Consider the following 16,596-nt stretch of genomic DNA (forward strand, 5'->3'; position numbering starts at 1 on the left):
ACCTATGCACCAAAAACGAAGGTAAATAAGTCTCTGATATAATGGTTCCAGTAAAAATAAGTCTCTTCAGTTTCAATATTAATCCCAACACACAGATAAACAACAACGAATAACAAACAAATGAAATGAGCCATATATTATTTGAAGATATGTCCCAGGGAACTTAGCTCTTGACTGCGCAACCCAAAACCGCAAGTGTGAAGAAGAATCATATCTCGACTCTCCTCAATAGTTTCTATGGAGTCTCATCTCATCTCTCACAAATCTTCTGATTACGCCTGCGCTCAGACAATAGGACAGCCATGTTGGAATATATACAGCAGACGAAACTAAAAGTTTCACCTATAGAGGTAATATTAACTCAAATCAGCCTCATCTACGGAGATGTGGAGCTGTTGATCCTCTGGATAAGGGCCTTATCACAAACGGATGGTTTAGCAGCTCGGCTGCAGTTGGCCGTTCATTGGGGTTCACTTTGAGACACTTAAGTATGAAATCCCGAGCGTCTAGTGATAAAGTATCAGGTATTTCCGGAAGCTTACCCTTTCCGATACTAAACAGGGCTTGAACCTGCGCGTTTGCACAAATTCCGACGTTAACTCAGAAAATCCCATTATAACATAAAAGGACCGTTCAAGTGTCGTTAGTCCTTATATATTTTGTTGTTGATAAAAATAACAGCGTTTCCAATTATGTTAGCATCTACTAAACTAAAGGTTTAAACAACAAAGCACAGTAATGGAGTCTGCATATTAAACTGAGCTATATGCTTTCTTTGTGTATTTATTTGTTATAGAAACCCAAAAAGTTTGTGTATAATTCAAAATCAACTAAATAATTATTGTTTTATGGGAATTTTCCTATTTTATCCAAAGAAAGTTTAAGAATCTTGAAGACTTACGGGGTCTAGATCAGAGTAAGGGATCTGACCAGTCAACATCTCCAACACAGTGCATCCAAGGCTCCATATATCAGCTGGACTTCCATACCCATCATTACGCTTGGGGTTAATAACCTGATCAAGTGATTATGTTCCATTTAGAATCAACCATACACGTCTAGCCTAAAGTACAATGAAAGTGATATGAATTCATATATATATATATATATCTGTTAATAGAAAAATTAACGGAATATAATCAAATACTTGAAGGAGACATAACCTCTGGAGCCAACCAGAAATGAATAGACTCTCCATGCAGGACGTAATGTCGTATTAAGTAAGTGGAATGAGCAACATTTTTAAACAACAGTTCAAGATACAATTAAGTTTCTGTTGATGTATGATATGTTTGCCTATCATTGTATTCACACAACCAAAAACAGTAGGAAGGATCCCAAAACAATACCTCTGGAGCCATCCAGAATGGAGTTCCCTTGCAGGACTTAATGTCATTTGACACCTACATAACAAAAATGAAACAGGTATCGAGTCAGGGGGATAAGTGATGTACTAGGTTTTAACTTAAGAGCAAATATATAAACATTTTCTTAACGGAAAAGAACCTTTGCCAACCCAAAATCTGCAAGTTTAATGGCGCCATTAGTGCCCACCAATATATTTGCGCATTTAATGTCCCTTTATCGCATAAGATAAGAAAATTAAGTAACCCAATGAAATCAGAGTTTTAAGAAATACTATGACAAGGGAGTTTACTAGTCAAATCTGTGAACACAGCCTTTATCGTGTAGTTATTCCAAACCATCAAGAATTTGTCTTGTGTACAAGGAGACTACAGAGTCTCTAAGTTTGTATCTTTCGTAGAGTTTTTCAAGGGATCCTTGGGTTACAAGCTCAAGAAAGATGTAACAAATTTGACCCGTCCTGCAAACAGCGGAATGAGTTATCAATTAATTGCACAACAAAATACTTAGGGAAACTGAAACTGAGAAAAAGAAACCCAGAGCAGGACCATGCCTTTGCTGTGCCACGATATCGCACTATATTCTGATGCTGAAGTTGACTAAGTAACGCAATCTCCTGTAGAAAATGAAAAACGTGCAAACGTAATTAAGGTGGATAAGCAACCTACTTCTGACTGATCAACGAGATAATGCTACAATGAAAAAAGTGATATATTCTGTGGATCACATTATATGAAACTTCCATACCACCTCAAGTTGTTTTATGCACTCTTTTGCCTGACTTCCCTGATCAAGAAGTGAAACTTCCTTCACAGCCAAGAAGTCCCCATTTCTACATGTCACATAAACATCCATCAGCCAAATGCACATCCTGGCTATTGGCTAAGCACCACATTTGTCAACTGACTACCTTAGTATATCCCTCATTGAAAGTCTACTTTTTAAAAACGACTTGCAACTAACCAAGTATCCAGTTTTAACATAACTAAGAAACCAGTAAGACTTACTCTGAAATGGCTTCGTACACAGAGGCAAATGATCCTCGTCCCAGAAGTTGACCCTTCAGCCAAGACGTCACTAATACCATATCCTCAGGATTGTATAATTTTTCAATCATTTTGGAACGCGTCAATTTACGATGTTTTTCCCGAACGTGTCGACTAGGACCTGCTTCACTCAAAACCAATTTCCGGAAACTGACGCGATCCGGGAACTCCAAAGAGGGCGTCAGAAAGGAGCAAGTGGATTCCGAATCAATGGAGGAACTACAAGAAGACATAATATCACGATGTTGAAGCTGAATAAGTAGTGCAATCTTCCTATAGAAAATAAAAGTCTATAGTCTGAACTAAAGACTGACATAAACATCCATCAAAAACAAAGAATCTGATGTCAAGTTCAACAGATATTATTAGCACTTACTCTGAAATGCCTTCATACACAGAGCTAAATGATGCTCGTCCCGGAACTTGACCCTTCAGCCAAGAAGTGATGATAGATCTTCCGGAGGCATAAATCGAAGAAGTAATGGATACTGTACTTGAGGAGTCACCCTTGTCTATAGCGATGGAGCATGCCTCGTGAGCCGTATCCCCCAAGTGGATAAACTTACCTCCCGTCTCTTCCGTTTCCACTTCCTCTTCATCACAGCTATTATCAGAACANAGAAAATAAAAGTCTATAGTCTGAACTAAAGACTGACATAAACATCCATCAAAAACAAAGAATCTGATGTCAAGTTCAACAGATATTATTAGCACTTACTCTGAAATGCCTTCATACACAGAGCTAAATGATGCTCGTCCCGGAACTTGACCCTTCAGCCAAGAAGTGATGATAGATCTTCCGGAGGCATAAATCGAAGAAGTAATGGATACTGTACTTGAGGAGTCACCCTTGTCTATAGCGATGGAGCATGCCTCGTGAGCCGTATCCCCCAAGTGGATAAACTTACCTCCCGTCTCTTCCGTTTCCACTTCCTCTTCATCACAGCTATTATCAGAACAAGAGGAACTTGGCCGCTGAACTGTTTCACTTGGAGCGAAATGCGTAAGGAAATCCCAAGATGATCCTGAAAGATCAATAGGAGGTAGTTTCATTGCCGGAGGGGGCTTAAGTACTGGTGGTCCTACCGCTTTAATACCACCATCAACATCAACAGCCACAACATCATTAGGGATAAGATTTAGATACCCTCTCGATTTCACCAAGATTCCATCGGCTAAAGTGTCAGCGACATCCATTGTAGTCTGCAGACGACGTCAACTAGACAGAGAATAAATATAGAAGTGGAAATTTCCAAGCAATTTGCAGTGACACTGACACTGAGTAAAAGGACGAAACAAACAAAAGAAGTTGACGACGACTTGTGAAATTTTTTAATTTTATTTTTGTTTCTGTTTACGTTAACAAAAAAAGTCATCTATCATATTATTTATTTTAGTAATTCTAATTTAAAAGTTACGCAATTCTCGTGAATAAAATTACAATCTGATTTTCTTATGTAATTTTCTAAAGTTAAATTGTATTGCAAGATTGAGCGTGTGAAATTTTAATCCGGTTTTAAAAAAAATCATCATATAGAATCTAAGATCAATATACAAGATTTTACTTCAACATATATTTTTTCTATCCATGCATTTAGGCGGACCTAAATCTTAAATTTTGGAAAATATCACGTTCAAAAGCATAAACTAAAACTAAAATAAAAAACTTTTAACGCGGCAATATTGCAAGAAACAATGAAAGTGGCTTTGACCAAAATCAAAGAAAAATGTTTTGACCCATACTTTTCCAATTGAAACATTAGATTTCTTCAGCGTACAATAACTAATAGATAAATATAGGTTCTGTATGCACGCAAAATTAAGAGATAAAAATATGAGAAAAATTGAAGATAAAATCCATCGAGACATATATGTGTACACAGTTACAACACGCAGGAACTATATAATACATCACATCACATTACATGATATCGGATACATGCCTACACGGCTACACTCTACACTATATAAGTAGGTACTATCCTGCGGAAAACCGCGGGCTGAACTTTTTTTTTTGATGAAAATTTGTAATAATTTATTTTGTTATTATGTTATTTATAATGGTATTTGATTAAAAATTTGTTTCTTATATTATAATTTTTGTATTTTAAAAATGTTTATTGATAACCTGTCAATAAAACATTTGCATTTAATGAATAAAATTGTTTAAACTTTTGTCAATTAAATGAATACCTCGTTATAGTTATGAAGTAACTAAAAATAACTAACATGTAAAAAAGAGCAACTAAATCTTATCTGTTAATTTGTTTTTAGTACGATTTAGTTTTGATTCTAATAGATTTTTTTTATTTTACTTTTCTACAATTTATTTTATTTGATGTGTCTCCTATTTTTGTTTTTAATTAGTTATATTTAATTAATTAATTAATCTTAATTAAGTTTTTCTAATGGCATTGAATGTAATTTTTTACACATTATAAGGTTAGTTTTATATTTGTACTTCTCAATTAATATAGTAGGATTTAACAAGACCAAACAAGCCTATACACCCAAAACTCTAATTCAACTAAGGCTCTTCCTATATATTACACTGATACATGCATACACTATACTTAAGGCTCTTCAGTTTTAAAAATAATCCCAAAACGCAACTTAGAACAATAACCATCGAATGAGACAGAAACTACCTGAAGATATGTCTCCAGGGAGTTTAGCTCTTGCTGCGCAACCCAAACCAGACGTGTGTCGAAGAATCATATCTCGTTTCTCCCCAATCGTTTCTACGGGGTCTACTCCCTCATAAATCTTCTGGTTACACCTGATCTCATACAATGGGACATCAATGTTGGAATATATAGATTTTCCTTCAATTATATTCTCATTAAAAAGAAACCAAAAGCGTCACCTATATTGGCAATCTAATAAAGTTGGCCTCATCTACGGATAAGCGGAGACACTGAGCCTCCTCAGCCCGAGGATAATAAGGGCCTTCTCACAAATGGATGGTTCAGCAGCTCAGCTGCAGTTGGCCGCTCTTCCGGGTTCACTTTCAGACATGTAACTATGAAATCCCGGGCATCTAGCGATAGAGTATCCGGTATGTCTGGAACCGTACCCATTACGATCCTAATATGGGCTTGAACCTGCACGTTTGCAGAAATTCTGACTTTAACTCATAAAATCCCAATATAACATAAAAATGACCGTTCAAATGTCGTTTAAGATTCTTTAAGTTTTCCTATATATTTTGTTGTTAATAAATATAACAGTGTTTCCAGTTCTCTTAGCATCTACAAAATTAAAGATGCAAAAACAAAGCACCCTAATGAGACTGCATATTAAACTGAGCTAAAATGCTTTGTATGTGTATTTTTTATAGAAACCCAATAAGTTAGTGTAATATTATCTAAATAATTGGTGATTTTTCTGGGAATTTTTCCTATCTTATAAGAACAAAGTTTGCAAATCTTGAAGACTTACAGGTTTTAGATCAGAGTAAGGGATCTGGCCAGTACACATTTCGAGCACAGTGCATCCAAGGCTCCATATATCAGCTGGACTTCGATACCCATCATTACCCTTAGGGTTAATAACCTGATCAAATTATTATCTTCCATTTAGAATCAACCATACATGTATTGAGTCAAGTATAATCAAAGTGGAAGGAATCCAACTATTCATGATATATATGTTCGGTATGATGTATGATTACGCAAAACTAACAGTTTGAAACACAATAAACAGAAATTTAATATAATACTTTGAAAGAAACAGTATAGCATCCAACATCGCTATTAATGTATTATATGTTTGTCTATCATTGTATTCACACAATCCAAAACAGTGGGAAGGATCCCAAAACATTTACCTCCGGAGCCATCCAAAATGGAGTTCCCTTGCAGGACTTACTATCGTTCAACTTTGACACCTAAATAACAACATGACACAGGTTCCAAGTCAGACAAATAAGCGATGTAACAGGTTATTACTTCAGAGCAAAAACTATAAACATCTATTAGTGGAAAAGAACCTTTGCCAATCCAAAATCTGCAAGTTTGACGGCGCCATTAGCGTCCACCAATATATTTGCACATTTGATGTCCCTTTGTCGCATAAGATGAGAAAAGTAAGCAACCCAGGATATTAGAGGCATGGAAAAGACAGAGACGCATATGACTAGATAGTCGAACCTGTGAACAAAACCTTTATCGTGGAGATATTTCAAACCGTCAAGAATCTGTCTCGTGTACAAGGAGTCTACCGAGTCCCGAAGCTGGTATCTTTCGTAGAGTTTTAGTAGGGACCCTTGGGATACAAGCTCAAGAAAGATGTACAAATTCGATCCTTCCTGCAAATAGTGAAATGACTTATTAATTACGCATGCTTAGGCAACAAAATGGTTAGGTAGCTGCAACTGAGAACAAGAAAGCCAGAACAGGACCATACCTTGGTTGAGCCACGATATCGCACAATATTCTGATGCTGAAGCTGACTAAGTAGTGCAATCTCCTGTAGAAAATGAAAAACGTGGCAAAGATACGGAGGATTAGCAACCTACTTCTGGTCAATGAGATACTGTTACAAAGAAAAAAATTGATATATGCTGCAGATCATAGAAGAAACCAGATATATCTTACCGCTTCAACTTGTTGTATGCATTCTTGTGCCTGACTTCCCTGATTAAGTAGTGAAACTTCCTTGACAGCAAAGAAGTCCCCATCTCTACAATTAGCATAAAATCCATTAGCCAAACGCATATGTTGGCTTAGCACCACATTAGTCAACTGACTACCTTAGTATTATCCCTCATAAAAGTCTAGTTTCTTAAGAAAACGACCTGCAACTAAGAATCTGAGTTTAAGTTCAACAAACACAAGCAACCATTAAGACATACTCTGAAATGGCTTCATACACAGAGCCAAATGATCCTTGTCGCATAAGTTGACCCTTCTGCCAAGAAGTATTGATAGGTCCTCCGGAGACAAAAATAGGCGAGGTATTGGATACTGTACTTGAGGAGTCACACTCGTTTGTAGTGAATGAGCATGCCTCATCAGTCGTATCCTCCAACTCGGTAAACATATCTCCCCGGGCTTCCTCTTCATCACAGCCATTTCCGGAAGAAGAAGAGGAACTCGGCCGCCTAACTGTTTCACTTTCAGGAGCAAAATGAGTAAGGAAATCCCAAGATGATTCCGGAAGATCAAGTGGAGGTAGCTTCATCACCGGAGGAGGCTTAAGTACTGATGGTCTTACCCCCTTAATACCACCACGCCTATTCTCTACCGTACCGCCATCACCAACTTCCTTATACGCCGGAGGAAGGTTAATAACCGGTGGTCTTACCCCCTTAACTCCACCACCAACAGCCACCGCATCACTAGGAACAATATACCCTCTTGACTTCACCAAAATGGTCTGTTTTTGTTCATCACTATCAACAACTTCCGTATCCGCCGGATTCTCAATCTTGTTCGACTCAGAAGGCATCAACTCAGTAGTAAAATTCCCAATCTCCTTGGACTCGGCACAAATTGAATTAGAAGCAATAACAAGACCACTAGGACCTGCTCCACTCGAGTCCTGAACCTTGTGACTATCATCAAGAAGGTCAAGAGACTTAAAACCATTAGTAACATCGGAAGAGGAACGCTTCTTACGAGCTTCCCAAGCATCAAAAGCATCAGAAGAAATAGCCAAATCATCATGACCAAAAACACCAATAGACTGATAAATCCGATCAATTTCTCCTTCATCAACTCCTCCGACTCGGAAACTAGTACGATTCAGGAAATCCAAAGAACGAGTCGTCAACAAAGAAGGATCTTCAGCTGCATCATATTTGATATTCTTCGCCGCATCACTCCGCTTTAACCGCGGCGGACCCGGACTAGTCTTATCTCCTCTTCGTCCCGACGATTTCTTCATAAGAGCTACAATTCTATCCATCAGCGAAGATGGTGACAGGGGAATCACTTCATTGGGAACAAGCTTTCGTACCCGAGTACTTAAACTCTCAATCTCGCTCGACTCGGAAGGCATCATTAACTCAGTAAATTCCCCTGTCTCGGAACGAGTCAACTCAGCAACGTCCCGATTCGTTGAACTAGAACCTACAACGACACCACTAGGACCTGCGTCACCCAAATCCACTTCCCGGAAACTGATGCGGTCCGGGAACTCCATTGAGGGCGTCACCAAGGAACAAGTCGAGTCGGTATCAGTGAAGGAACTAGAAGAAGACACTGCCTCAGAGTTGTTATGCTTCGCCGTGTCATGTCGCCGCACCGGTGACTTATCCGACGACTCCTTCATTTCAGACGAACGATTGGGTCAAGTTGATTTTGAGACTTGCCATAGAAACTTCTTCTTCATATTAAATTAATGGGTTTTTTTTAATTTTTTTTCTCTTCAATTTAATTCTATTTTCCCTCATTTCTTCTGTAATTTCATAATTTTCTTGTATGAAGTTATCTCTTTAATGTTTATGTTTTCCTTTATTCTAGTATCTCATAAAGTATAAATGTACGTGTATTAAATAATTTTGAGGAAAATACACTTTTTAGCATGTAATATTAAATGAAAACATTTCTATATCTAAAAGTTATAATGTATATTCGTTTTTTTTAATAATTTCAGTTTTTTTTTAAGCAGCTGCTTTCATTGATTAATTAGGAGTGTAATCCTCACGAGAGATGTTTACAAGGAAACTTGGGACATAATCAAATGAAACAAAAGATAAATTATTGTGAAAGTGTATCTTTGCTAATTTATCAGCTCCTTTATTGTTTGTTTGTCTTGTCCATTGAAACTCCACATTATCAAACTTTTGCTTCCAATAGTTTATTTCTCTGATCCAAGTGTGCCATCGGAAGCTTTGTGTATTTCCTTGTGCTAATTGCATGACCTTGATGTTGTCACCTTCAAAGATTATCCTTGTATAGTCTTTTATCCAAGCTTGCTTCATTTTTGTGATCACATCTTGTAGTTCAGCCTCTATAACTGTTGTACATACGCCGCCAATACTACATCCAGCATTGATAAAAAAGCCTCTCCAATCTCGAAATAGCCACCTTGAATCCCTGATTGTGATTTTCTCCATTCTGCAAGAATTTGCAATCCAAATTGCACTTTATGAAACCTTCTTTTGGCTTTGACCACCTGGACATAGTTGAATAATGTTGACGTTCTCTTGGAGTGTCCTTGATGATTTCTTCATTCCAAGTATCTACCCATTCCATTGCTTCTTGTATCACATAAAGGTGATCTTCCTGCCAAGTGTGTACTTGTTGTTGATAAATGAATAGATTTCGGCTTTTCCAAATCTTCCATAGTAACCATATTGGGAGTTGACGATCCATTAAAGAGGAACTCATATTCTTGCAGTTATCAATGATGGCCTTGATTCTTCTTGTCAGCATGTTACTTGGGTTTGATATATTCGGGAGCAAATGTTGTTGGGTATCCCATATAGCTTGAGCGTGGGGACATTCAAATAAAAGATGGTTTATAGATTCATCGGTCTGATGGCATCTTTGGCAACGTGCGTTGTTTGTAATCCCTCTACGAGTAAGTTCAGTTCCAACAGCTAAGGCTCCTGATACAACTCTCCAAAGAAAATGTTGTAACTTTGGTGCAGTTTTTAGTTTCCAAATGGCGCCTTTCAGATCATGATTTATCAAAGGAATGTTGGCGTTATCTCCATACTCTGGTAAATGTTGCAATTTAAACGGTCAAACTTACATAGATATTCTAACATTTCTTAAAGCTACTACTTAGCTCAACGTAGATGGAAAAAAAAATAGAAGAAACTCAAAATAGATATAAATTTAAGTTGATTTTGTATTTTGTGTTAAAAGTATGGAAGAGAAACTCCATAGGGTAGGAACATATCAATATTTATGAATTTATTAAAAAAATAATCCAAAAAATTTTCTAACTTTTTATCTTTCTTTTTATTTTCTTAAATACAAAAAATTATACATTCAATTCAAATAATTTAGGTTCTGAATGGTAACAACATATTTGGTTGTGCGGGACAAACGATTTGATAGTACAATACGGTTGAACTGCAGTACGTGCGGGACAAAAGTATTTGCAGAACAAGTGCGGTTAATGCAAAATAAGCATTACAAAATAATGTTTGATTGGTAAAAAAATATTTTGCGGTGCAGAATTCATATTATTTTATTAATAACTAATATAATTATATATAATAAATACATATTATAAATAAACATCATAAGCAAATGTATCATAAATAAAATTGTTTTTTGTTGTTAATGAAATAGTAATTTCATCTATTATTTATTCTTAAAATTTGTTATAAGTATAAAACTTATTCTTCTATTTTTTTTTCAAAACTAATTATTTTATCATATGTGAAAATAATGAAGTAAATTATTTATTCAAAAAACATACATTTAAAAAGTAAATTATTTATAAACTTTTAACAATTTAATTAAAACATGTTTATTATTTTATTAATCATAAATAAAATAAATAAAACAAATAAAAAATATTTTGCTATACACAGTGCGGTTTTTGAGACAATCTGCAGAGTAATTGGTAAACATGTAAATAAAAGCGGTTCATGAATTAATTACCCTGTTTTGAAAAACACATATATGTTATTTTCACTGTTTCGGAAAAACGCAATTCGCTTAAAGAAACTATGATTGGTGACATTTGGTGTATTTTTTTTTAAGTCTTGAAATACGCTCCAAAGTGCTTCAATTCACGGCCTTAAACTAGAAAATCGTAAAAATAACATACAACTAAACAGTGTAAACTACGTACTGTTACGCAAATGTAACAAAGGAGTCAATAACTTTTCAACGGGGCAATATTATAAACTATAAAGGATACGTTGGAATCATAGACTTCAATATAAGTTGCTTTGACCAAAATAAAAGAAAATGTTGACTCATGCCTTTTTCTAATACTATTATGACTAGAATTATCTCTTCAGCGTTAAGGATCAAAGACTTGCAATATTTGAGATAAAATATTAAGGCAAATAGAAGAACAAAATAAAAACCCATCAGAACTCGTGATTTGTACACAATTACAACACTATATAAGAGAACCAACTACTATAATTATACATTACATTACATGATATGGGATACACTATAACTAAACAACCTATACACCCAAAACAATAATTCAACTCAGGCTCTTCAGTATTAAAAATAAGCCCAACACACAACAAATAATAACCAACGAATGAGACAGACACTACCTGAAGATATGTCTCCAGGAAGTGTTGTAGCTCTTGCTGTGCAACCCAAACCGCAAGTGTGTCGAAGAATCATATCTCGAGTCTCCCCGATAGTTTTTCTATGGGGTCTAATCTCTCATAAATCTTCTGGTTACCCCTGCTCTCATACATTAAGATACCAATGTTAGAATATAGCTTTTGATTTTTTATATATTCTCATTAAATTGAAACCACAAGCTTCACCTATTGAGGCAATCTACTAAAATTAGACTCATCTACGGACAAGCGGAGACCCTGATCCTGAGCCTCCCGAGCCCAACGATGGTAAGGGCCTTCTCACAAATGGATGGTTCAGCAGTTCAGCTGCTGTTGGTCGCTCATCCGGGTTCACTTTGAGACACTTAATTATGAAATGGCGAGCGTCTTGTGATAGAGTATCAGGTATTTCTGGAAGCGTACCCCTTCCGATCCTAAACAGTGCTTGAACCTGCGCGTTTGTACAAATTCTGATTTTAACTCTTATATTAATGGGAAATGACTATAAAAAAATAAATCACCCGTTAACGCTAAACTGATGGTGGTAAGGGGCAAAACAAAATTACTGTGTTGAGACTAATCATTAAACTGAGCCAAGTGTTTTGTTCGTATATTTTACTAAACACAAATGTACAGGTGTATTTCACAAATAGCTAAATAGTTAGTGATTTTTGTATGGAAAGAAAGTTTATGAATCTTGAAGACTTACGGGTTCTAGATCGGAGTAAGGGATCTGACCAGTCAACATTTCCAACACAGTGCATCCAAGGCTCCATATATCAGCTGGACTTCCATACCCATCATTACGCTTGAGGTTAATAACCTGATCAAGTGATTATGTTCCATTTAGAAACAATTTTGCAAGCATAGCCTAAAGTACAATCAAAATGGAAGGAAGCCAGATCTATCTGTTACATATGAAGTTATAAACACCATTAACAGAAATTAAGGAAATTTAATCAAATACTTTGACAGAAATATAATTGGGGGGTTTTGATGTTAAGAAGCTTGAATCGCAACGTATGCAACAACATATTTAAGCAACAGTATAACATCCAACATTGCCATCCATGTATGATATGTTTGTCTTTCACTGTATTCACACAATCAAAACAGTAGGAAGGATCCCAAAACAATTACCTCTGGAGCCATCCAAAATGGAGTTCCCTTGCAGGACTTAATGTCGTTTAACTTTGACACCTAAATAACAAAATGACACAGGTAACCAAGTCAGGCGAATAAGCGATGTACCAGGTTATTACTTACGAGCAATAAACTATAAACATCTATTAATGGAAAACTATAAACATCTATTAATGGAAAAGAACCTTTGCCAATCCAAAATCTGCAAGTTTGACGGCGCCATTAGCGTCCACCAATATATTTGCACATTTGATGTCCCTTTGTCACATAAAATGAGAAAAGTAAGCAACCCAGCATATGCAGGATATTGAGGCTTGAAAAATACAGGGACAGCTATGACAAGAGAGTCTAACCTGTGAATAAAACCTTTATCGTGTAGATATTTCAAACCGTCAAGAATTTGTCTGGTGTACAAGGAGACTACAGAGTACCGTAACTGGTATCTTTGGTAAAGTTTTAGAAGGGACCCTTGGGTTACAAGCTCAAGAAAGATGTACAAATTCGACCCGTCCTGCAAACAGCAAAATGTTATATTCTGCAAGAAAAATGCTTAGACAGCTGCAATTAAGAATATGAAAGCCAGAAAAGGACCATACCTTGGCTGTGCCACGATATCGTACAATATTTTGATGCTGTAGCTGACTGAGAAGCCCAATCTCCTGTAGAAAATGAAAAATGTGGCAAAGGTAAAAAGACGATTGGGCAACCTACTTCTGACAGATCAATGACACAATGTTACAAGGGTAGTGAAATATGCTGCGGCTCATAGACCATGTATATGAAACTTCCATACCCCCTCAAGTTGTTGTATGCACTCTTTTGCCTGACTTCCCTGATCAAGTAGTGAAACTTCCTTGACGGCAAAGAAGTCCCCATCTCTACATTTAACATAAACATCCATCAGCCAAAGGCATAATGGAAAACTCGCTTTGCACCGCAGTTGTCAACTGACTAACTTAGAATCCCTCATTAAGTCTACATTTTCAATAAACAACCTATCTAAGTATCTGATTAAGTTCAAGCAACCAGTACGACTTACCCTGAAATGCCTTCATACACAGAGCCAAATGATCCTCGTCCCAGAAGTTGACCCTTTTGCCAAGAAGTGATGATAGATCCTCCAGAGGCATAAATCGGCGAAGTATTTGATACTGTACTAGAGGTGTCACACTCGTTTGTAGTGAATGAGCATGCCTCATCCGCCGTATCTCCCAACATAGCTCCCTTCTCTTCCGTTTCCAATTCCTCTTCCCTAGTTTCCTCTTCAACACATCCATTTTCGGAAGAAGAAGAAGAAGTACTCGGTCGCGTCACTGTTTCAGCTGGAGCAAATTGCGTAAGGAAATCCCAAGATGAGCCGTGAAGATCAATAGGAGGTCGTTTCATGGATGGAGGAGGCTTAAGTACTGGTGGTCTTACCCCTTTTATACCACCACCGACAGGCACCACATCATTGGGAACAAGATACCCTTTCGACTTCACCAAAATAGTAGGTTTTCGTTCTATACCACGCCTGTTCTCTACGGTACCACCATCAACAACTTCCTTATCCACTGGAGTGCTTAAGTTGCCAATCTCACTAGACTCGGAAGGCATAAACTCAGTAAAATTCCCAATATCCCTAGACTCGGAACGAGTCAATTTAGTAATGTCCCGATTCGTTGAATTAGAAGAAGCAACAACAACACCACTAGGACCAGCTTCACTCCAATCCGGAGGTTGAATCATGTGACTATCAAGCTCAAAAGACTTAAACCTATTAAGAACATCTGAAGAAGAACGCTTCTTACAAGCCTCCCAAGCATCAAAAGAAATCGCCAAATCATCAGGACCAGAAACACCAAGAGAACGATAAATCCGATCCATTTCTCCCTCACCTCCTCCGATTCGGAAACTAGTACGATCCGGGAACTCAAGAGAACGAGTCATCAACGAAGAAGTCGAAACTGAAAGATCTTCAGCTGACGAACTAGAACAAGACGCAGCATCATAATTGATATGCCTCGCCGCATCACGCCGCTCTAACCGCCGTACCGGAGTAGTCTTATCTGCTCTTCGTCCCGATGATTTCTTCATACGAGCTATAATTCTATCCATAACTAGCTAAATCCATACGCTACTCACAAAGCTCCAAGTCAGAACAAAGAGAATAAAAATCGCACCTCTTACTTTGACTAGAACCGCTTCAATGGAGCTTGGAACTGGAATTTTTTCCCGAGAAAACTCGCGGGAGTGAAGAAGACCGAGAAATTGGGCAGAACCTGACGGCGAGGAGAGAGAAAGAGAAGAAATGTAAACAAAAAAAAAAAACGCGGTGTTTCGTGGAATAATCGGAGACGGAGCCTTGTGTCTGCGTTTTGATTCCTCCATGAGACTCTCTACTTTTTTTTTTTACTTTGACGCGTTCACTAACTGGGCTTTCTTAGTGGGCTCATCATTATGTTGGGGTCTTTTTGGGTTTGAGTATTAGAGTGGGCATAAAACCGGAAATTCAAACACAAAACTGGAATCGAACCAAAACTAATTATAATTACTAGAGAATACTTTAAATATTAAAAATTATTATAGTAATTAAAGAAATTTAATACTTAATCATATGTAATTTGGTAATAGATATTATAATTAGACAGATTGACAAATCCATTTGCAAATTGTTCACCTATTAATGAAAAGTTAATGTTTTTTTTTAAACTTGTATAGTAATTTATTTATCTTTTATTTAGTAAATATTATTTTTATAATATATAATTAGGTAACATATTTTATATTCAGACATGTATGATATTATAATTAGGAAATCTGGTAATATAATGATGAATTATTAATGTTATTTAACTTATTATAGTATTTTATTTATCAAATTTTTTAAAAAATTAATGTTTAGATATATGAATTGTATTAAGAATAGTATCACAAAATCTAGCAATATTAATGAGTTATTAATTTTTATTAACTTATTATAGTTAATTATTTATTAAAAGTTTTTTTAAAAATTTGGAGCTGTCATGTAATAATAATACATATTTACAAAAATTAGTATACTTTAAAAAAGGACTTATGACACATGTGTAAAAAGTAAGAAATTTATAGTAATACAATAGCTTAACCAAATTTGGCTAAAGTTACATCAGTGAAATTGCTATATATATTCGAAAGAGCGCGAAATAGTTTTTTCATAATTACTAGAAATTGCATCTGTTAAACATATCTTAAAATCTTGATCTGTGCGTCAATACACGTATATCATTTTTCGCTCATAAATTTAACTAACTTTTATTTGACACATAAATACTGTTATATCATTTTCCTGCGTAAATTCAATTTTTTTTTTCTATATGTTGATACAGGTAAATCTCTATCCGTTCGTGTAACCAGGTAAATCTCTTCTCAACGGTTACTACTCTTAAAAAAAATTTCCGGTACGTAAATATGACCAAGAGTTTTGTCTGCAAGTAAGTATATTATTTCGTACGTAGATTAGATTTTTTTTCTTTCATAAAAACATTTTAAAAAAAAACTTTAGTAACAAATTTGCTTGCAATTTTACCAATTCTGAATCAAAACAAATGAAACAGTTATGAACTTCTTTGTCACAAATTTTTAACTTATACACAAATAAGGAAAACCTAGTACTACAAAAAATAAAATTACAATATAAGAAAAAAAAAAATGTATATATAAATAAAAACTTGAGACAAAGAGCTCTCTCGGAAGAGAAGAAAGAGGCTGCTGTTTGTTCATGCGTTTTGTTCCTTGAACAAGTTTTCCCCCAAACAAAAAAAAAACACACACACACACACAGAAGCAAAAAAAAAAAAAAAA

The 16,596-nt window shown here is 35.9% G+C and overlaps 2 protein-coding genes and 1 pseudogene across 2 annotated transcripts; all 3 read right to left on the bottom strand.

Annotated features, from left to right (window-relative positions):
• LOC104720382 lies at positions 18–5,149 on the bottom strand (annotated as a pseudogene).
• LOC104720374 (mitogen-activated protein kinase kinase kinase 9) lies at positions 5,099–8,743 on the bottom strand. Its single transcript, XM_019234395.1, has 9 exons — positions 7,267–8,743; positions 7,010–7,094; positions 6,819–6,881; positions 6,563–6,720; positions 6,403–6,475; positions 6,241–6,300; positions 5,853–5,966; positions 5,278–5,515; positions 5,099–5,190 (listed from the first exon to the last, which is right to left on the bottom strand). Exons 1-8 carry the CDS (start codon positions 8,685–8,687, stop codon positions 5,339–5,341), a joined length of 2,151 nt encoding a protein of 716 aa, XP_019089940.1. The 5' UTR covers positions 8,688–8,743; the 3' UTR covers positions 5,099–5,190; positions 5,278–5,338.
• Positions 11,397–15,140, bottom strand: LOC104720364 (mitogen-activated protein kinase kinase kinase 1). The gene is made up of 9 exons (XM_010438283.2): positions 13,814–15,140; positions 13,568–13,652; positions 13,371–13,433; positions 13,128–13,285; positions 12,960–13,032; positions 12,772–12,831; positions 12,341–12,454; positions 11,839–12,082; positions 11,397–11,752 (listed from the first exon to the last, which is right to left on the bottom strand). The coding sequence occupies exons 1-8, from the start codon at positions 14,869–14,871 to the stop codon at positions 11,867–11,869; spliced, it is 1,827 nt and encodes a 608-aa protein (XP_010436585.1). The 5' UTR covers positions 14,872–15,140; the 3' UTR covers positions 11,397–11,752; positions 11,839–11,866.

This window comes from Camelina sativa, chromosome 2 (genome assembly GCF_000633955.1).
Source record: "Camelina sativa cultivar DH55 chromosome 2, Cs, whole genome shotgun sequence".
Taxonomy (NCBI): domain Eukaryota; kingdom Viridiplantae; phylum Streptophyta; class Magnoliopsida; order Brassicales; family Brassicaceae; genus Camelina; species Camelina sativa.